This window comes from Pelodiscus sinensis, chromosome 15, assembly GCF_049634645.1.
Source record: "Pelodiscus sinensis isolate JC-2024 chromosome 15, ASM4963464v1, whole genome shotgun sequence".
In the NCBI taxonomy this organism is placed as follows: domain Eukaryota; kingdom Metazoa; phylum Chordata; order Testudines; family Trionychidae; genus Pelodiscus; species Pelodiscus sinensis.
Window position 1 is genome coordinate 7767387 of NC_134725.1, and position 22577 is coordinate 7789963.

At 48.3% G+C, this 22577-nt stretch overlaps 1 protein-coding gene across 1 annotated transcript in view; it reads right to left on the bottom strand.

Moving 5' to 3' along the window:
• LOC102461558 (sodium/glucose cotransporter 1-like) overlaps positions 1-22577 on the bottom strand; it is a 55607-nt gene that overhangs the window by 27990 nt on the left and 5040 nt on the right. The window contains exons 2-5 of the mRNA XM_006125425.4: positions 22437-22508; positions 13651-13755; positions 5220-5279; positions 4746-4850 (exon numbers count right to left, since the gene is read on the bottom strand). Coding sequence (XP_006125487.2) covers positions 4746-4850; positions 5220-5279; positions 13651-13755; positions 22437-22508 — 342 coding nt within the window. The remainder of the gene's footprint in view (positions 1-4745; positions 4851-5219; positions 5280-13650; positions 13756-22436; positions 22509-22577) is intronic.

Genomic DNA, 22577 nt, shown 5'->3' on the forward strand with positions numbered 1-22577 from the left:
ACCAATTAAACAGGATTTTACATCCGTATCAGGTAGCATCTCTTAGCCTTCCTCACACAGAACTTCTTTTCTGCCCTTTCTTTTTCTTACCTTCACCAGCTGCTACAATGTTCACTAGGGATCTGTCTACACTACAGTGTTATTTCAAAATATCTTATTTTGAAATAGTTAATTCGAAATAAGTTATTTTGAAATAACACGTCTTTTTGCTATTTTGAAATAGCGCGTCCACACTGAGTGGACACTGAATTGCATTGAAGACCGGACAGAACCAGGTCCAGCAGGGCATCAGGTCAGGAGTTTATTTGTGTGGCTGCTACCTGAGGCTGTCTCAGGCTTGTGCTTAAAGGGACCCCTTCTTCCCCTCAGACAGCCGGTTCTCAGCTTTCCCTGCTTGCTTGCTTGCCTACCTCAGTGAGGGACAGCAAAGCATTTTGTCTCTGCATGCTCTGGTTGCCCTCACTCGGGACATCACAGCACTCTGCAACATGGAGCCAGAGCTGCCCCTGGGCACTCTGGTGCTTCTCTTGGACATGTTGCTTTGAGCCAGGCTGTACTTTCTGCAGGCTGCCATCCGGGAGGTCCATCAGGGGGCTGTCAGTATCCAGGAGGCCCTGCAGGAGAGCTTCCCCCCTGAGGAGCACTAAGGACCTCTCTGGTCTGCCCCACTGGGGGCTTGTGCCTCATTCCTCCCTCATGTCCTTCCACTTACCCCTCCTTAGCCCCCCTTCCTGATGTCAAATAAAATACATGCATTTTCATGAACACAAATTCTCTTTATTTAACAAAACTGGGGGCGGGGGAAATGAATCTGGTGAGACTGGAGAAAGGAGGTGGGAGAGGGGAAGAGAGAGGGTGGGAGAAGGGAGGGGGAAACCTGGGACAAGGGAGGTGGAAGGGGGAAGCAAGGGGAAGAAGGGGGAGGGGAAGCTCAGGGATCAGGGTTGGGGGTCTCACCGGACCAACTTGATTTTCATGTGAACCTGCTCCTGGGTTCCCATGTGGCCTTTGGTGGCCAGGCTGGCAGCTATCCTGCCATAGACGGCCGCATTCCTCTGTCTAGTGCGGAGCTCATGGATGTAGGGGGCATCCCCCTCAAACCTAAGTAAGGACCACCCTGAACTCCACCCTGGACCAGGAAGGCGCCCACCTTTCCAGACCCTGTCAGGCTCCTGGGAGCTGGCAGACTGCTCCTGGGGAGCAGTGGAGGGCTGGCACCAGTGGCTTTCTGGCTCATGTTTTGGGGCCACTGGGTCAGGGGCAGTGACTGCTGGCTCTGGGCACAGGCACTGTGGCCAGGGTCAACCCCTTTAAGGGCTCCGGGGAGGGAGGGGAGGGAGAGGATTGTTCTTGTTTGAGGCTGGAGTGGCCACCATGGCTGGGAAGGCTGGACGCTCCCTATTTCAATATAAGTGTCTACACAGCACTTATTTTGAATTAGCTATTTCGAATTTGGCGTTATTCCTCATGGAATGAGGTTTACCAAATTCAAAATAAGTGCTCCACTATTTCCAATTTATTCCGAAATAGCAGTTTGGCTGTGTAGATGCTAGTAAAGTTAATTCAAAATAATGGCTGTTATTTCGAATTAACCTTAATGTGTAGACATACCCTTAGGGATTCCCTTTCTAACCATGGGTCATCATATTCCCAGTCACATCCCTGGTAATAACCTTCCAATCCTCCTCCTCAGGTAGTCCCAGAAAAAGAGATACAGAGGGTTAACCTCCATGACCAGCTGCTGCCATTTGCCTTCTTAATACCCAAAGCTATTCTTGTGGACCCTATTGTTCTTGTCTACACTTATTAGGATCAATCAGAGTGCCTTGATATGCTATGCTAAGCTGTTCTTCAGTCACTGTGAAGGCACTTTTCAGGCTATCTGCCTGCCACACTATTGCTGGCTTCTCTCTTTTCTCTATCTTCCTCCTCCCTGTCACATCTGCACTTCCCTTTTAGGCTTTTCCAACTTAAGGACATATGATGCTTGTTTTTCCATCTGATGTTTCAATTTCTTATTCTGTTCCCTCATTTTCTAAAGTTTACACCATCAGTAGATTTTCCATGGCTCTAACATATATGTCATCTTACCTACATACATCCGGGGGTCAGTTACTTAAATTAGATCTAATACGAGTGAACTATCCCATATTCTGAAATATGGGGAAGTCCTTCATAAAGAAGTAATGACTGCCAGCTGATATTTTAATTTGTACTCCAGTGCTCTGACGTGTCACAGATTTAATCTTTCATTATCAACAATGTGTTATGTCCTAATAATTAATTGATTTCCCACTCCCAGAAGGCACCCTGCTGAGAGGAATGCTAGGTGTGTTTCCAGATGCACATAGGCCTATAAATAGTTAAGAGTTAAAATTTCTGCACTGGCACTGCTTTACTGGTAGGTAAGCCACAACCCAGAGTTGATTGGCCCAAAATGACACCACTGCTGATGTCTTCTGGGGTGCCAAACTATAATGGCTTCTGTTTGATCATAAATTAAATGAGACATCAAATAGTCAGCTCAATTGGTTTATTAATCAAAGATTAGACATCTTGGATTAATCAGCACAATACAGAGAGGCAATTCACTAATCAAGGGTCCAGTGTCTTGTCAGTTGTTCCACTGGTCCAACTAATTTTACAATTCTACCCATTACTACTTCTTCTTTCCTTTTACACCATTTAGTTTTATATCTATGAGTATCAAACCGAAGACAAATGTCAGATTCCGTTATACCGTACATTCGAGTTTGATCCTGCTTAACAACGTGTTTTAACCAGTCATTTCATTTTGTCCATTGTGTTTTAGAATGTCTTAGACATTCCCCCAAAATATGTTAATATCACACTGTGATTATGGTTATGTACCTGCAAGGTGAGTCATATCTCCTCATACATTCCCATTGTATAAGCCTCTTGTTTTCATTTCAGTTACAACTTCATTAGCAAATCACAGGCATAAAACAAACTTAAAATAGGTTATGAAAGTAGGACACACTCGAACACATTTTCAGTCTATAAACAATTTAAATATCTACGTGCTAGTAATTTCTATTGTTATATTTTAATGAAATGAAAACTCTAGCCTATTTAATTTGGAAATACCAGTTGTTGTAAGAGCATGAGAATGAAGCAAAAGCCCAGCTCTTTTAGGTTACGCTGATCTATTATCACTTAGCTCCTATGCAGAGGGCAAAGAGCAACCTTCCATGGCAACTGCAGGAAAAATGACAGACCCAGGTCTGCCTGACCTGTGGACTTGGATGGAAACACAATAATTTCAAAAGGGGCAGAAATATAAAAACACCCTTTGCTAGAGCAATGTCCTTGTTAACCACACTTCATAGCTCAAACTGATCTACAGACAGGCTCTTTCCTCTTCCTTCCCTACCTCTCCTTGCTCTTCCCACTCCTTTTTTCCTGATACCCTCTCTGTCTCTTCTCATCTGCTTTCCTCTCCTTTTTTCTCCCTTGTGCTTCATTAGTACTAACAGATTTCACATTCATCTGTGGATACTGATGAAAGAATCTGTGAGAAAGTAAGAACTAAAATCCATTCCTTGAAAGCCCAGCATCCCTTTTCTCACCCTGGAGATAAAGGCTATGTGTAGACTATATCCCGATCAAAAATGCAAATGAAACATGGATTTAAATATCCTGCACTTAATTTGCATATTTGCGTCCTATTGCTGTTCCGAAAAAAGGTATTTCAAAAGTGAAACCGTAGTCTAGACATGGTTCTTTCAGGGGAAAAACCCCTCTTTCGAAAGAACCCATACTCCTGAAAAAATGAGGAGTACGGGTTCTTTTGAAAAAAGGGGTGTTTTTTTCGAAAGAACCACGTCTAGACTGCGGTTTCACTTTCAAAATACCCTTTTTTGAAACAGCAATAGGACGCAAATATGCAAATTAAGTGCAGGATATTTAAATCCGTGCTTCATTTGCACTTTTGATCGGCTCATTTCTATCCCTCTTTCAACAGAGGGATGTAGTCTAGACGTGCCCAAAGAGAGTTACTCAGACCCTGCAGTATCAGGAGAATTTGGCCCGGGAGCCAGAATGGGAGACCTTAGACAGAAGGCTCCAAAACTAAATGCCAGAAATGGACTCAGGTGCAGGGGCAGATGACTATTTTGTGGGGCTCAGGGCAGCACAATTTCACAGGGCCCCCCTTTGCACAGCGCATGCGCGGGGCTTCTTGAAGCGCAGGGACCGGGGCGGCCGCCCCGCTCGCCCTCCTCTCTATCCGCCCCTGCTCAGGTGAATGTTCCTGGGTAAGAAGCAGGAGTAGTTATCCTTGAAGGACAAAGGCAGAGAACCAGGTACTTAAATTCTAATAGTTTGGGACCCTCTCTTCAGTTTCTGTCAACGATGTCTGAGATGGAGCATAGTGTACATAGTACAAGGCTCCAACCAGCCTGACCTGTTCCAGAGGCGAGCACATATGGAAACAAAATCCAGGAAAAAGAAAGCTGGATCATAGCCACCATCTAGAGACAGAGTCCCCTGGTATAATCCAACAGGCCAGACATGCTTAGAGCTGCTGAGCTGATTTGGATGGCCAGCACTGCTGAAAGGAAGAGTGACCACATGGAGATAGATTTTTACCTATCTAAATTGAGTCCAGACACCAAAAGAGAGACATGAGAACCGCACACGGAGAGAGATTTCATACGAGTGTACAATAGTAACATGGGTAGAAACTTCACTTAGAACAGAGGAATTGGAAAAGCTTAACTCACCGAGATCTTGGTGAAAATATAGAGGAGCAGAGAAAGGACTGAGAGATACATCTGAATCCGTCGGCCGCCAAACCGCTTCTTGAGATACTCTGGCATCGTCACCACCTGCAGAGGGAGCGGGAGAAGAATTCATACCACGAGCAACAGACACAGCTACCATAAGGGCAGAGGGTCTTTTCATCCAGAGATCACACTGATATGTGCACTAGAACTGCAAACGGCCAGGGTCAGGCACCTTCATGAATCCCAGAAAGACAGTCTGTCAAATGCTCCTCATTTGGGATCTCACAGATGCAGAGACCTCCTTGTTTAAACACATACAGACACAACTTATGTAGAGTCCCTGTCCGATTCAGGTCTCTCCTCCCATGGAGAATGGTTTGGTGGTGGTCTGAGATCCACACGCACAGCAGGATGAAACAGAAAGATCAAAACTGGGAACAATAAAAGGCAAAACCCAATGTTTGTACTCACCCCAGCTCTGATATAGATGGGAACGAACAACCAGCCAAGAACAAACAAAATGACCAGGGCCTGTAACCAAGGAAAGAACCACTGGGTTAGCCTCTTGTCCTTTCAGTAGCACTTTCCCAGGCCACGTAACAAGCTGCAGTGAAAAAAAAACAATTCCCGTTGCAGGTGCCCCAACCTCATTCTTCCTCCTTGTCGGGCATTTTGCAGTTGGAACTCCAGAGATGAAATCCCAGCCTTGCTGAAGTCAATGGAAGTTTTGTCTTTGATTTCAATAGGGCTAGAACTTCACCCCGATGAAAGCCCCCGAGGAAGAGTCCTCCACTGCAGCAGACTTACTGGCATATCAAAAAGGAGATTACTACAGTATTTTTCTCATGTCTGTTCATGGGAAAATACATTTGTAGCGTGTCTAACGCTGGTCTTAAAATTTCCTTCTGTTGCAATGTCCCACCGCATTTCCACTAATAATAGCAACTCCCAGAGCAATAGCGTACTCTGGGAGCAGGTGCTTAAACCACTGTTTCGTTAGTCTTACCCAGAGCAGGTCTACAGAACACGATGGTTTAAACACCAGAAGCCCCCAGAAACCTCTCTGCGCTGGCAGATTTGCCATTGCTGTTGTGGTAAGATGAAGGTCTAAATCAAAAGCCCATGTAGCACAGGCCTGGTCTGAGGCCTGAGGCCTAGTTCACAATGGAAAACACTTGGCTAACATAAAGCAAAGCTAAGCTGAGAGCAAGAGGCAGCTCACAGAACTTGGCACACACAGGGCTGAGAGTGCAAAACTCTAATTGGTAATGGGACCAGGTGCAGAACAGTCATTAGTACTAGGTACTGACAGTATAACAGTCATTGGTTCTGGTCATAACTTGAAAGCACATGATACCAGCAGCTCATTAAAAAATTATTGATACTCACACGCCCCACAGACACAGACATAGGGGCAGGAAAGGGTCTAAAATGACAACATGATGGATAGAGATGATCTAATCAAACCACAAGGTGCAAGGTGATGGGTGGTATCTAAGAAGCATCAGAGGGTGACAACCTGACACATCAGCAGTGAAGTGTAACTTGTTTGTACCCATATATAAGGTGTTGTCTTGGGGGGACATTCTGTGAATGATCTAGAGGGCATTGGCATTTTCCAGTGAGTGAGTCAATCCCTTGTTACGAATTGCATACGCGCAGTGGTTCAGTAGAGTCTACTGACAGCTATGACTGTGCTTCGCTCTGCAATAAACCTGCCTGGACACCTTCCATCCTTATCCGGTTTGTGGTCTCTGGGGGGTCTCTTGGGGTCTGCTGTGGACACTAAGTGCACAAGTTGACACGACCCACATCACTGAGCACGCACACAAGCAGCCTTCTGGTTATCATCATCCGTGGAGCCAGGGACCTGTGAGGACACCGCAGCAGTAAATCTGGACCCCTCCTGGTTCACTGCAGCAATCACTGGGACATGTTAAGAAAGTCTAGGGATGCCATGTTCAGCCCCCTTTATTAGCCCCTCACTGCAGTCTCCAGGCAGCCACCGGCACAAGAAACATCCCATTAAGAAATTCACGTGTGTTATGTGCAAGTCTCGCATCTGACTAGTTCTGCTCCTCCAAAGGCGCTGGAGAGCAGAACCTACTTCCATACCCATGTCACCCAACGGACTAGCCCACTGACCTGCCTTCTGGTCTAGATCTCTCGTCTACACACTATTTCTTTATTGCCTCTCTGAAGTTCTGCTCATAGATTAAGCACGGGCTATGCCAGAGATACTGAGTACCATTCTGCTCTCATTTACACCCATTGAATCAAGAGTAACTCCACTAACAGCAACTGAATTACATTGACACAAAGCCAGAGGTAAGTGGGAGCAGAATTGGGTTATTGGCTACGTCTCGACTAGCATGATTTTCTGCAAATGCTTTTAACAGAAAAGTGTTCCGTTAAAAGCATTTGCGGAAAAGCACGTCTAGATTGGCACGGACACTTTTCCGCAAAAGCACTTTTTGCAGAAAAGCGTCCGTGCCAATCTAGACGCGCTTTTGCGCAAAAAAGCCCAAATTGCCATTTTCACCATCGGGGCTTTTTTGCACAAAACACATCTGAGCTGTCTACACTGGACCTTTTGCACAAAAGCTTTTGCGCAAAAGGAGTTTTGCTCAAACGGGAGCAGCATAGTATTTCCGCAAGACACACTGATTTCTTACATGAGATTGTCAGTGTTCTTACGGAAATTCAAGCGGCCAGTGTAGACAGCTGGCAAATTTTTCCAGTCTAAACTTGCCAGTCTAGACACAGTCCCTTTGTTAAGAGGGTCAGTGTGACTCCAAAAGCCGCATTTCCCCCATGTATATTAGCATATTTAACACTTCCAATTGGTTGTTTGTATTGGAATGAGCTAACTAGCTGTGTGCATGTGCATGCGTGTATAACACTGTGCTCTACTGGACGGAACCCAAGCCTCTTAATTGTGTGTCTTAGGGTACGTCTAGACTACATGCCTCTGGTGACAGAGGCATGTAGATTAGGCTACCGGACATAGTAAAATGAAACAGCAATTTAAATAATCGCCGCTTCACTTAAATTTACATGGCATACCTGGGTGGTCGACAAATACCTTTGATGTCGGCAGGGGAGCATCCAGACTATCGCGCTGAGCCGACAAACAGCTGATCAGCTGTTTGTCGGCTCAGCGCGGCAGCCATGTAAATTTAAATGAAGCGGCGATTATTTAAATCGACGCTTCATTTTACTGTGTCCGGTAGCCTAATCTACATGCCTCTGTCACCAGAGGCATGTAGTCTAGACGTACCCTTAGGCTGCATACTGCTAACAGCTAATGGAGAGCCCTTTAGTTTACACGGCAGAAGATCCTGAAAGAGGATCTGGGTTCTGTCCCTTCAGATGTCATGAAGTTCTAAGTGTCCTTAGTATGGATTTGTTCCAGGAGCAGCATTAGAAACTAATCAAAGTGACAGTTTAAACGAACTGATTCCAGTGTGTGCCTCTCTCTAATGAGCATCTAGTCCAATGGTCTCCAACCTTTTTACACCCAAGATCACTTTTTAAATCTCAGAACAAGCAAAGATCTACCGCCCCATCCTTCCCCCAAGATCCCACCCCTTCCCTGAAGCCCTGCCCTCTCTATTCTCCTCTTCTCCATCACTTGCTATCCCCAGCCCCTATACACTCCATACTGCCGCTTTGTTTTTCCAATTCTTCTGTAGGAAGAGGTTTTTCCAACATTTTGCCTGTCTAGACTGGACCAAATGTTAGAAAATCTCCTTTTTTTGGAAGCCCCCTTATTCCTCATGGAACAAGGAATATAGGGGTTACAGAAAAAGCATGTTTGCTCTTCTACGGAAAAAAGCAGAGTAACAAATGCATCCCTGGATGCAGAAGAGTTTTTCCAAGATCTCTTTGGAATCCTGAAAAACTCCTGCAGTCTAGCCATACCATCACTGGGTTGAGACAGGATGTGTGGGCTCTGGGGTGGGGATGAGGGATTTGGGTGTGGGAATGGGTGAGAGGTGCTAGTTCTGGGAGGGAATTTGGATGCAGGAGGAGGTGGAGAAGGGGATGCTGGCTCGGAGAGGGGGCTCCAGGCTGGGCAGTGTTGGGGTCAGATGGAGGGTTGGGGTACTGAGCAAGCCACAGGCTTGTGGATTTGAGGGTGCAGGAATTTGGGTTGAGGTATGTGAAGGGCTCAGGACACGTTAGGCTCAGATCTAGGGGGTGGTGGTGGTGCAGGAGTGTTATAATGTGTTAACACAAAAAGTTTCAGCATTGTCTTTATTTATGAGAAGGGAACCTGTTTTGAGTCAGGGGGTCACTGACCCACAGAAAAGTCAGTTGGGGCCACACAAGGGAGATGCAAAAAAACCCTTCTCCCCAAAACACCCCAAGCCTCATTAATGTGGCCCCAACTGTGCTGGTGGGAGCAGGGGACATGCTACTGGGGAAGGGTGCTAGTGGGTGCTGGTGCAGGGGACAGGGTGCTGGGGTGGGAGCAGGGTTCTGCAGCAGGGCACAGGGGAGAGGGGACAGGGTGCTGGGGTGGGGGCAGGGTTCTGCAGCAGGGCACAGGGGAGAGGGGACAGAGTGCTGGGTGGGGGCAGGGTTCTGCAGCAGGGCACAGGGAGAGGGGACAGGGTGCTGGGGAGGAGAGGACAGGATTCTGCAGCAGGGGACAGGATGCCAGTGGGGGCAGGGAGTCCCCTGCACCAGCCTCCTCCCAGAACTCCCTCCCACACACACCCCCCATCGCAAGGAGGGAAACCCCCCGTGTGTACCTCCTCTGGGGCCAACTCCCCCTCCCGCAGTGCAGTGAAGTCCCAGCATGTGCCTCCTCTGGGGATCCCTCCCCTGCAAGTTCTGGCACACCACAGACCTGAGGGAGGGGAGCAGCCAGTGAACTTCTGGAGCCCCCGGAAGTGGCACGCAGCTGCACTACCCTGCAGGAAACCGGCACTACCTCTATTTTCGCTGGAGGTAGGTAGTGGGGCTTCTTAGGAGTGGGGGAAAATGGGGGAACCTCAAACGCCTCACGATCGACTGGTCGAGCCCTTGCGATCAACCAGTCAATTGTGATCGACCAATTGATGACCACGGATCTATTCCCTTCTCCTTATACAAAGAAGTTCCAGTCTACGCAGGTTGAGAGGGGTAGCTGAGTTTGTCTGTAACAGGAAAAACTTAAAAAACAACAAATAATCTGGTAGCACTCTATGGACTAACAAAACATGTAGATGGTATCATGAGTTTTCATGGGCACAACCCAGGCTTCATTTTATACCTATCACACTTCTATTAAAAATAACTTAAGAGTAAAACGGTCCCCTTGATGCATCAAACCAGATTACAGGGAAACACCAAAGAGCACAGCTCTAAGGTCTTTTGTGGCACTGCATAAACTCCTTTGTGAAGTGCAACAGATAGGAGTTCCAGAGGCTGAGGATCCAAGAGAAAGAACCAGATCTCAAGGATCTCAATTAATGCACATGCTTTCGTGACCTCAAGGGCTATATCTACACAGCAACAGTATTTTGAAATAATTTAATCCATGTCTACACAGCCTGCAATTATTTTGAAATAGTGTCAAAACACCATCAAGCTGGAGGACTTCCTACTCTGACTCCTGTAATCCTCATTGTACAAGGAGTAAGGGAAGTCAGAGGAAGAGAACTCTACCTTGAAATAAATGCTCTGTAGACAGCACCAAAACTCGAAATAAGCTATTTCAAAATAAGCTAATTGACATAGCTCAATTTGCATAGTTTATTTCAAGTTAAGCCCTGCAGTGTAGATTTCACAGTTAGGGTATGTCTACACTGCAAAGTAAATTCAGAATAACAGCCGTTATTTCGAATTAACTTTAATAGCATCAATACATACAAACCGCTATTTCAAAATTAATTCAAAATAGCAGAGCGCTTAATTCAAATTTGGTAAACCTCATTCTACAAGGAGTAACACCAAATTCAAAATAGCTATTTCGAATGAAGTGCTGTGTAGACACTTAATTCGAAATAGGGGGCCTCCAGCCCTTCCCAGGGAGCCCTGATGGCCACTCTGAGCACAACCAGGAAAATAACTCTCCTCTCCCCCAGCCCAGAGATTTTAAAGGGGTAGACCCTGGCCACAGTGCCTGTGCCAGCTCCAAGCCTGCCAGCCCAGAGCCAGCAGTGGCCACCAGGGCCCCTGACCCAGTAGCCCCAAAACATGAGCCAGCAAGCCACTGGCAGCAAGCCCTCCACCGCTCCCCAGGAGAAGTCTGCCAGCTCCCAGAAGCCTGACAGGGCTGGAGAAGGCGGGCGCCTTCCTGGTCCATGGTAGAGATCATGGACCTTATTCAGGCTTGGGGGGGATGCCCCCAATGTCCATGATCTCCACACTAGATGGAGTAATTCATCTGTCTATGGCAGGATAGCTGCCAGCCTGGACACCAAAGGCCACATGCGAACCCAGGAGCAGGTTTGCATGAAAATCAAGTTGGTCTGGCGAGCCCCCCGAACCCTGATCCCTGAGCTTCCCCTCCCCCTTCTTCCCTTTGCTTCCCCCTTCCAGCTCCCTCCTCCCAGGTTTCCCCCTCCCCACTTGCACCCTCTCTCTTCCCCTCTCCCTCCTCCTTTTCCCAGTCTCCCCAGAGGTTCATCCGCCCCCAGTTTTGTTCAATAAACCCAGTTTGTATTTTTGAACATACGTGTCTTTTATTTGACTTCAGGAAGGGGGGTTGGGGGGGTAAGTGGAAGGACGTGAGGGAGGAATGGGGCACGAGCCCCTGGTGAGGAAGACTAGGGAGGCCCTGAGGGCTCCTCGGGGTGGATGCTCTCCCGCAGGGCTGCCTGGATCCTGACAGCCCCCCGATGGACCCCCAGATGGCAGCCTGCGGCAAGTGTAGTTGGGCTGATGGCAACGACCCCATGAGATGCACCAGTGTGCAGAGAGGCCGCTCTGGCTCCATGTGGCTTAGCGCTGTGGTGTCCCGAGTGCGGGCACTCAGGGCACTCCAAGACAGGACTGCTTTGCTCTCCCTCATTGCAGCAGATAAGCAAGCAGGGAACCCTGAGAACTGTCTGTCTGGGGTGGGGGTTGGGTCCCTTTAAGCACAGAGCTCAGTTAGCCTCAGGCAGCAGCCCCACACACTAAGTCCTAACCTGATGCTCTGCCGGCACTGGGTCCAGCCAGCGTTAACTTCCGTTCAGGGTCCACTCAGTGTGGACGTGCTATTTCGAAATTGTTTTTGTGTATCAATGCATTATTTTGAATGAGCTTAATTCGAATTAACTATTTTGAATTAAGTTAATTTGAAATAGCGCTGTAGTGTAGACATACCCTCTCAGACTTACACAGTTACTCCTCTGAGACTGTTTTCTCACGATGTCATCCTGCACCATCAGGTAAACAGCAGTCTTCTCCTCCATGCCACCAGGAATTGACCTCCTCGTGGCTAAGGAGTACTGATGGTGGGGAAGCTAATATTGTTCAGGGCAGCAGTAACATGTGATGCAAACAGCACCTTCTGACCATTTGAGCTGAAAGGGGAAATACTAGGGATGTCAATGTGTAGTCAACTACATGATTAACCAACAACCCTGGGCTTATCAGTTAATCTTCTCAACTACACTCACTTCCTCTCCCTTTCTGACCCCTGTATCGGGGCGGCAAGAAGGGGGAATAGAAGCCAGTGCCTGTAAGGAGCTGGCTTTAAGCAGGCTTCTCAAGAGCAAAGGATCTGCCTGCCCCCAGCATGGAGGTGAGAGGGGCAGGCTGGAGCCAATACATGTGGGGAGCCAGCTTTCAAGCAGGCTCTCTGTGTACCATCTCTGTGGACCTGCCTGCCTGCCCCCCGCCACTGACTCCTACAGAGGCACCGGGGGTGGGTGGCAGGCAGGACCCGGTGCTGGCGGAAGCTGTCTTAAAAGCTGGTCCCCTCCCTGCAGCACTAGCTCCATGGTGCCCCCCGCAGCAGCGCAAGGAAGTGAGACATGGGAGGCTGCCATGAAGCAGCCTCTGTCTGCAGCGGCCCGGGCTCCCCCTGGACAGAGGCATGGTCCCCATCCCACTGAGCAGTGTCTGTCCGTGGTGAGCCTGCTGCCACTCCATGCTGCTGCCCTTGTATCACAGGCAGCACCATGAAGGGCTGTTTTTAAACTGGCTTCCCTGGTGGACTGGCTGCTGCCTGCCCCCCGGCACTGCTGCCTCTGATAGAAAAGCATCAGCACAAGGTGGCAGGGGGCTTCCCGGGAGTGGTGCCGGGAGCGCACAGGCTACTGGCTCCGCCCCCCAGGGATTATCGAATAGTTGTGTAACTGCTAAGATTTCATGTGGCTACACGACTATCCGATTACACGATCTGTAACAACCCTAGGAAATACAGCACTGAGGGTGGATTAGGAGACAGCTTCTGCATTTCCGGGCTGATGTCTCTTACTGAGCGGGGAATGAGAAGACAAGTGGGCGGGGCGGAAAGGTGCAGGCAATCCCAATTTCCTCACTGCCTGGAGGGAAACAAAATATTCCCCTCCCCCCAGCTCCACCCTCCAAAACAAGCTACTGATGAGATCAGAAAAGCTGCCCGTTCGGCCTGGTATCTGGAGATGTTGCTTATAACTATTTGAAACACAATCAAGCAATTAAAGGACAAGGACAGAGTGGGGGAATTCAATGTATTGAGGGGGGACACCTCTGTGGGAAACTGGTTTCCTAGCCCATTGACCGTCCTGAGGGTGGGAGTGCTGAGAGAGGCCGGGGGGATGGGAACCAACACTGTTCTTGCCGTGGGAGTTGCTGCCAGATGCCAGCTCTCGGGGAGGCAGCGCTGGGTGAGGGCTCTGACCGCACTCAAGTGAGCCGGAATTTCAGACAGAGTGGCCTGTCTGATTGCTTCAGGTATCCTTGAGTTACAATGTTTGCTGAAACGTGCGCCACTTACATTCCATTCGAATCCGCCAATGGCGATTCCTGCAGCCGCTCCCGTTCCTGCCAACCCCACGAAGTGCCCGCTGCCGATGTTACTGGCAAACAGAGACGCACCGATCTGGAAACAGAGAGAGAACAGACTTGGGTCGCACATCCTGGGCTCGGAGTCTGGCTAAAATAAGAGCTGTATTGGTCACAAATACCTTTTAAAAAGTGCTTGTGTGGTGTTTGGGGATTTCCTGTCTGCCATCACTATGAGAACTGAGTGCCTGATTTCTGCTCTTAAAACCCAGCATTGCAGCCATCATCCCTATAGGCCAGAAGGACTGATCAGAACATTACACATTAAATCAGCCAGAGGGACACTGGTGAATGACAATACTCTTTCTATGTTTTGCATTGTCATCGGACACTTTTAAAATGCCACACAGTTCTTTCACCAAGAGAGATAGGCACGTACCTCTCAAGCAGCATAGGCTTTGTTGTACCGAGGAATCACCTGTGTGTTCTCCCTCCCCACTTCTTGATACTGTGCAATTAGTTACCTATTGAACCTTGCATATCCAACAATTATTTAGGCATCTTTCTGGGAACTGATGCACATAGGCTGGCCTGGGGAGCAGCACAGCTACGTAGCAAGGTTGCCTGATACTTTAGTTTTCTCATAAGATATGTATGAACCAGACCCAAATGCCTGTCGTCCTAGGAACAGGCATCCCACTACTAGGCCAGGTCTACACTGGGGATGTAATAGTGCAGTCAATTAATAAGCATGGTTAATCAGTAAGGGTATGTCTACACTACCCCCCTAGTTCGAACTAGGGGGGTAATGTAGTCATTCAGAGTTGCAAATGAAGCCCAGGATTTAAATTCCCCGGCTTCATTTGCATGATGCCGGCCGGCGCCATTTTTAAATGCCGGCTAGTTCAGACCCTGTGCCGCGCAGCTACATGCGGCCCAGACTAGCTAGTTTGGATTAGGCTTCCTATTCCGAACTAGCTGTACGCCTCGTGGAACTAGTTCGGAATAGGAAGCCTAATCTGAACTAGCTAGTCTGTGCCGCATGTAGCCGCGCGGCACGGGGTCTGAACTAGCCAGCATTTAAAAATGGCGCCGGCCGGCATCATGCAAATGAAGCCTGGGAAATTCAAATCTTGGGCTTCATTTGCAACTGCGGATGACTACATCACCCTGCTAGTTCGAACTAGGGGGGTAGTGAGACTTACCCAAAGTTAATGCTATAGACTACATACATTTCCCTCCCCGTCCTTGCCAGTAATTTTTTTAGCAGCCTGGCCAGCAGCCCAGCTTGTACTGGGTCCAGGACCTACACCTGCTGCGTCCCTGCATTTAAAGTGTATTGGGAGCTGGATGGGTAGGAAGCCCCACTCAGTTCTTGCTCGCACCCGGTCCCACAAGGGGAGCTGGTTTTAAATTGGCTCCCCTTGCAGACCAGTGCTGCTGTGCTGGCAACCTGTGCTGCTGCCAAAGCAGCAGTGCAGAGTGACAGGGGGCTCCCTTGGAGTGGGGCTGGAGTGCACTGGCTGCTGTCCCTGGGGACTATAGAATAGTCAACTAACCGATAAGATAACTCTGGTCACCTGAGGAAGTGGGCTTTTTTTTAAATGGCAATTGCCTGTCTCCTAGAACTGGAAGGGACCTTGCAAGGTTGTTGAGTCCAGTCCCCTGCCTTCACAGCAGGACCAAGTACCATTCCGGATGAATTTTTGCCCCAAATCCCTAAATGGCCTCTGCAAGGATTGAACTCACAACCCTGGGTTTAGCAGGCCAACGCTCAAACCACTGAGCTATCCCTCCCCCCACAAAAGCTCTTCATTCCATCTACATGTTTTGTTAGTCTATAAAGTCCTACCAGATCATTTGTTGTTTTGTCTATAAGAATTCGTGAGGTTACTTGACTATTAAATTAACCAATATTTACCATCCCTAGTCTACACTAGGGGGCAATGTCAAACTATAGTATGGAACTCCAGCTATGTGAATACTGTTGCTGGAGTCCACAAACCTTAGTTCAAGTTGCTGTGGTGTCTCCACTGTGAGAGATCAACAAGAAACCTCTTCTATCAACTTCCCTTACTCTTCTCAACCCAGTGGAGTACTGGAATCAATGGGAACACACTCAGCAGTTTATTCAGTGGGACTTTACTAGTCCCACTAAATCCACCTCCCGGGAGATCAATCCACACACCATCAATCTCCTGATAAGTATATAGATAAGGCTCTAGTCCCATTAGAGGGTTTCGGAGGAGTCAGCGGGTGTTTATCATATATATAGTAACCCAATGTCTGAGAGTCTGTAACACTGAAATGCTGGCTATTCCCTCTGGGCGGTGCTGCTGCCTCCCTGGCTGTTCCCTCTGGGTGGCACTGTTGCCTGAGTCACGTCTTTCACCTCGCGCCGTGGCGCTTGGCTGATTTCTCTGCCACTCAGCCGGGCTGCCATGGGGGAGCAAGTGGTGCAAGCAGCCATTGGGCACCGCGGTTCTCATGCAGCACGTGGAGTGTGGCGCCCAAATGAAGAGAAAGCGAGAGACAGAGAGAAAGGCAGGCGGTGGAGGAGAGCTGAGGGGGGGGAAGCAGTAGGAGGAGGAGAGAGCGAGAGCAAGAGACCGGAGGCTCAGGAGAGAAGACTGACGTGGAGGAGAGACCTGAAAATCCCATCTTATGACGGGCTAATTGGCTAGTTTACTACACTTTTCTTTTCCTATCAAAGCTTCACTTTGATTGAATATTTGGTTAGTCTTTTTTACCTTGAACAGTGGTGGTTTCATCTTAGTCTACAATTAAAATGTTTCTACCTCATTCCACCCCTCCTATGGACAGAAACCAAAATATTCATGCCCCCAACCCATCTCCTACAACCTGCCTACAGAATTGCTAAATTAACAAGTAGGAAGAAAAATCAGAATAAAATAATCTTTCACATACATAGCGGTCAGTGATATCTATCCAGTGAGCAACAGTGAAACATGACTTCATTCAACTGAAGTGAAAATTATCTGCATGTCACAATACTCTCCCTTCTTGGACTGCTGGAAATTTTCATTTACTGTTGCGCCAATCTATGGCCTGTCCAGCCCATACATTAATATATCTCTGACCTGAAATGGGAGAGCTGGGTTTAATTCTTGTTTTAAGGGAAACACACATACAAGTCTCCAAATATTTCCTACTAAGTAATCACTAAACTCTTCAAGTTATTGTTAGACTTTTCATGCATAGATGACATATTCTTTGGCTTTTATATTCCTTTCAAATTTATTTCTTAAAAAACACAGATTCGGCTCTGATGTTTCTTTGTGTAGCCAAGTTCCCTTGCATATAATTTGAGAACAGAAAAAGGCTTAGACTTGTTTTTATTGTAGATGTTTACTTGCAGGCCTTGTCAATATTGACAGATTGGCCACATAATGAAGATCTCAAGATTTCTGTTTGTCCAAGAACCGACAAATAATCTCCTAAGAAAATATATTGCCTCCAGTTATCTGGCTGAACTCCTCACCCTTCCAAATACCAAAAAAGGACAACATTCAGTTGCATTCAACAAAGAACATGGAACACGCACCATCCTTTTCCCTCTTTATCTCCAGCTTATGCCCCTTCCTTGATTTAGCAAGGAACAGTATGACAACTGAAGAATGAAACTAACCCAATGGAAAATTAATTTCTAAAACTAATTTTTGGGATTATATTTTCTTTTATTCTCCATTGCACACAGCAATCAAGTCTCAATAAGCCAAAGTCCAAAGGAAAAGTGCCATTATGAAGCAACATCCCCGTGTACAGACTTGGGAAACTCATCTAGGTTTCCCAGGAACATTCCCAGTTTAGAATCAAACATGCCACGGCTCAAAGTTGAAATCAGGAGTGGTATTTCTCTAACACTTTACAGATTACATTAGATGTCACAGCATCAAGCCTGTATTTCTACTATATTTGAGCTTTTTATCCCCACCTCCCACCATAGCTATGTGGACTGAGAGGCCTGAGACCAGTGCAGACTAAAACCAGGGAAAAGGTTTTTTAGAATCTCACATTCCCTTGTGCAGAGTAAGCCCTCAGGATGGAATTGTTGATGCAAGTGTTTAGCTAGGGGGTTGAGTGTTTGCTTGTTCAAGTTTCTTTGCTTTTATCGTAGCTGGTGGTGGGAAGAGTGGAGAGGAAGAGATTTCCAGTGAGGTGTTGTGGGGAGATGTAGGTGTGCCAAAGCCAGGGATTAATGAGATGGTAGCACAGGAATGTAGATCCTTCTGCTGCCCGGAGCTCACAGAAAAGGGAGACAAAGGAGGCTTGAAGCAAAGGCTGATCCTAGAGATAATTCTGGGAGTGCAGGATCATCCCCTCTGGCCTCAGATCCGTCTCCTACTGGAGCAGGAGCTCAGGTGATGCAGAGCTGGCCACATTGCTTTGTATCCCTGGGAGAGCCCCCCCATGCCTGAGGAATTCCCAGATGTGGCTTTAGAGCCTTGCAAGGGGGTTTACCCAGGCCTGAGGGTTCTGATCCAGGGTGGTTTTGTGTTGCAGACTCTGGGTTGGATTCCCCACCGCTTGCACCTCGTGCCTTTATTTGCATCTGTAGAAGGTGACAGTGTTTTATGCTCACTAATCACAGGTATAAAGAACTGCGCAAGGTGCCAAGCAGCAGAGAATCAGGCCTCCTGCATTTACTGTCAAGCAGGGAGGGGTCCTGATTCACAGTTTCATGGCAGTTAAGTTTACCGTAAAATAAGTTTGAGATTCTCCACTTCTTAACAGTTTCTACCAGTATCTGAATTTTCTCGGTCCTCATCTACTCATGAGAGCCTCTTCCTGATAGGAAATACAATGCTCCAATATTTAAAATGGCCATTCCGCCCCTGTCCCAATGCAGACTACACTGACTGGAGACAATGAAACAGGCAGGGATTTCTGAAAGCTGTTCTGAAAATTCCTTACAGACAATAAATATTTCTTTAGTTCTCTAAGGCCCCATTCCTGCAATTCTATCCATGTGGAGAGAGCGCTGCATCAAACCCCCCTCAAGAGCAAAGGTCCTGACACAGAAGTCCAATTGCAGTAGCAGGGGTAGGTTTTATAACAAATCAATGAAGTTTCCTTCCAATCTGAACTGTAAAGTTGACTGTGAAAGTACCATATTAGCACCTGTCACAATCTGGGATGCAATCCAGACTAGTGAGATTTTATGTCACCACTGCCCTGCAGCCTTGGGCACCTCATAATGCTTTCCTGCTGTGGCTCCCAAACCAAGCCTCTCACAAACAGTTTTCTGCCAACTGTAGCCTTGGTGACTACTTGCAGGATGATCCCAACACACTCCCAGTCCCAAATTTCCCCCAGAAAACATGCTTTTTGCACTGCCCAGCCCGCTCCTGGACAGTCCCATAGTAGAGGTCCATTTTCTCGTAAGGGGCCAATGTACAACAGTTTGCTACTTGAACTGGCATTATAAAACAATTCAGCTTATACACAACACTGGATGGCTGTGTCTAGACTGGCAAGTTTTTCCGCAAAATCATCTGCTTTTGCGGAAAAACTTGCCAGCTGTCTACACTGGCCACTTGAATTTCCGGAAAAGCACTGACAATCTCATGTAAAATCAGCAGTGCTTTTCCGGAAATACTATGCTGCTCCCGTTCGGGCAAAAGTCTTTTTCCGAAAGACTTTTGCGCAAAAGGGCCAGTGTAGACAGCACAGAACTGTTTTCCGCAAAAAAGCCCCGTCGCAAAAATGGCGATCGGGGCTTTTTTGCGGAAAACTGTGTCTAGATTGGCCACGGACGCTTTTCCACAAAAAGTCCTTTTGCGGGAAAGCGTCCTGCCAATCTAGACATGCTTTTCCGAAAATGCTTTTAACGGAAAACTTTTCCGTTAAAAGCATTTTCGGAAAATCATGCCAGTGTAGATGTAGCCGATGAGTTTTGATTAAAGAATAAATCTAGTTCATTTAACTATGAATAGATAGGTTTTAAGTGGTTTCCCAGAAAAACTCCATAGTCTAGACATAGCCAAAGTGGGAGAACTTGAGGCTTTTTGCACCTAAGTGTTATAGTCCAGTCACCCTCAAATGCATTTTGTTGAGGGTCACTCCTAGATAAAGTCCCTTCAAGCTGTGGAGATGGGGCCTTGGAGGCTGGTGATGGAAGAGGTACCCTGTTTGTTCAAATGCCACTGGATAGAGGCATCAACTTGTTTTGAGAAACTGCTCATCTTCGCACCTTCTGGAGGTGTGAGGAGGGGGCAGATGTCTTGGTGCTCTCCTCCTGCCTGCAAGCACTGACCCCAGCACTCCCATTGGCCGGGAAGGGGGAATTGTGGCCAATAGGAGCTGAGGGAGTGGTGCTGGCAGAGAGAGGCCCCCCCACCTTCAGAGGCCACAGGGATGCATTGGCCCTTTCTGGGAGCAGCGTATGGCTTAGCTTTGCTGCATCACCGGTCGGGAATCACCCCCGTAAGGGCTGCGCAGCAGGAAGCCGCCCTCCAAAAGCCAGCACCCCAAATCCATTCCTGAGTCTGAACCTTCTACCCCAGAGCCAGCACCCCCACCCCCTTCTGCCCCAAGCCCCAGTCCTGACTCTCTCCCAGAGACAGCACCCCACCCCCTCCTGTTCCCCAAACCATTGCCCCAGCACTCTACAGACTCTCGTGCACCCCAAACCTCTGCCCCAGCCCTGACCTCCCTCCCAGAGCACTCTGTACCTCCTACTACCTGTCACTCCTTCACGAGCCAGCGCCCCACACAGCTCAGTACCAGCTTGGAACCCCCTTCTGCAGCCAAATTCCCTCTCAGAGCTTGCCTTCATTGCCACCTCCTGCACCCAACCCTCTTCCCCAGGCTCAGCCCCTCCCACATTAGGAACTTCTCAGTCACAGCCCAGGGCCTGCACTACCCTCTGCCGAATCCCATCCCCCTGCCCAGCCTGATGAAAGTGAGTGAGCGACGGGGGAGAGATGAGGGAAGGAATTGTGTGCAAAGCAGGGCTTCAAGCAAGGGGCAGAGGCTTGTGGAAAGGGCCAGGTAGATCCTGGGTTGCCCCTGAATTCAAAAGGTGATGGGTGTAAAAAGGTTGCAGACCACTGGTCTTGAAAGCTTTCTGCTTTGCCAGGAAGTCTCGTGCCTAGAGAGAAGGTGGTTAATGGCGAGAGCACTAGAGCACTCAGAAGAGTTATGTACTAGTCTCAGCTCTGCCACTGGTTTGCTGGGTGAGTGTAGGTAAGTCACTTCACCTATGAACCAGATCCCCTTCTTAAAGCAGAGATAAAGACATTTACCCACCTCTCTAAAGTGGTTTTGAACCCACAGCTGAAATACATTTCATATACATATTTTTAGAGCAGTGTTTCTGAAAATGTGCCGTGAAAATCACTTTGAATAACACATTAACTGGCCGCCCTGGTTTGTTTATTTACTGGCACCATGGCCACGGAGCCTCATAGCTCCCATTGGCTCTGTTTTGCTCTTTGGGGCCAACGGGAGCTGCAGGAAGTGCCATGGGCTGGGTGGCCAGTTAATGTGTTTCTCAAAGTGATTTCGTGGCACACTTTCACTAGTACAGTTTTAGAGAGTTTGTGTGCCTGTCTGTGAGTCTGTCCATCCATCTGTCTATTTGTACAAGAATTCCTCCTAAATGGTAAGAGCGAGGACCACCAAATTTGGTAGGCAGCTTCCTCTCCTCCTAACTTAAACAAGGTCAGGGTTTGGTTGCGCCAGGAATCCAATTGTTTTCCATGACAGGGGGCTGAGAGCAGGGACAGATCTGCTCCACAGTGACCACTGAGGGCAGGGTGCACAGTACTGCAGAGTGACCACAGGGGCAGCCATTTCCAGACGAGAGCGGCCAGCTGGGGCCAGAGCTCTCCATGTGACTTGTCCACAGTCACATGTACATGGCCCTTCTGCTCCTAACCCCTCCCCACCGGGCCCTCACTTCCCAAGGAGCCCAGGCAGCCCTGGTCCCCCAACACAGCCCTTGAGGGACTGTCAGAGCCAGAGTTGGGGCCAGGCCATGCAACCCTAGCCACTCCCCGTTTCAAGGGCTTGCCAGAGCGGGACCACACAGCCCCGGTTCCCCTGATCCCCACAGTCCTGCTGGGGCTGCTCCAGGCAGTCCTGCCCCCTCCGAGGGCAGCACCATCTTTGTCACTGCAGGCAGCTCCAGTGAGTTCCCCCTCCCAGCCCCTGCCCTAAATCCTGCACAACCCTTCCTTGCGGCTGCGCCCTCCAAACCTCCCACCCTCCTGCCCTGAGCCTGCAGCACACTCAACCCCTTCTCGTGAGCCCCCACACACCTCCCAGCCTCCTGCTCTGACTTCTGCTCCCCCCCACCCCACAACCAACTCCCTGTTCTAACTTCCTGACCTGCACTACTCATGCTGCCAGCTCCCACACCCAGAGCACCTGAGCAATGACGGGTAAATATTCTAGTTCTGTGTAAGTGCAAGGTGCTATTACTATAAACCTACACTCTGATTTGTTATCAGCAATTTATTGTGAACATTCCAGGGTTCTCGCCTTGCCGTGGAGGACTAGATTTGCATAGCCACAGCGAAGGCAATAACAGCAATTCCCCAGAAATCATGCCTACAAATCGACACCTCCCTGTACCTTGAACCTAACAGCGATCACCTCACATGAACCAGGTCCTCCACCAAACACACCGGGGTCTAAAGAAGGTAGTAAGTGCAAAACATTCAAAAAATGCTGAAAGTGGCACGCAGCCAAACATTATGTGTGCAGTGAATGTGCAGCTATGCAAGCACATTGCGTATAATGCAAACTCACCGGCCACCACACCATGCTACGTCCAGCCAGGAAGAATCCACCCACTGTTCCGCGGTTAGACAAGAACATGGCCTAGAAAAAGAACAACTGGTTAAAGTTTTCAGCTCTCACAGGCAAACTTTAGCCTGGTGACATCAACAA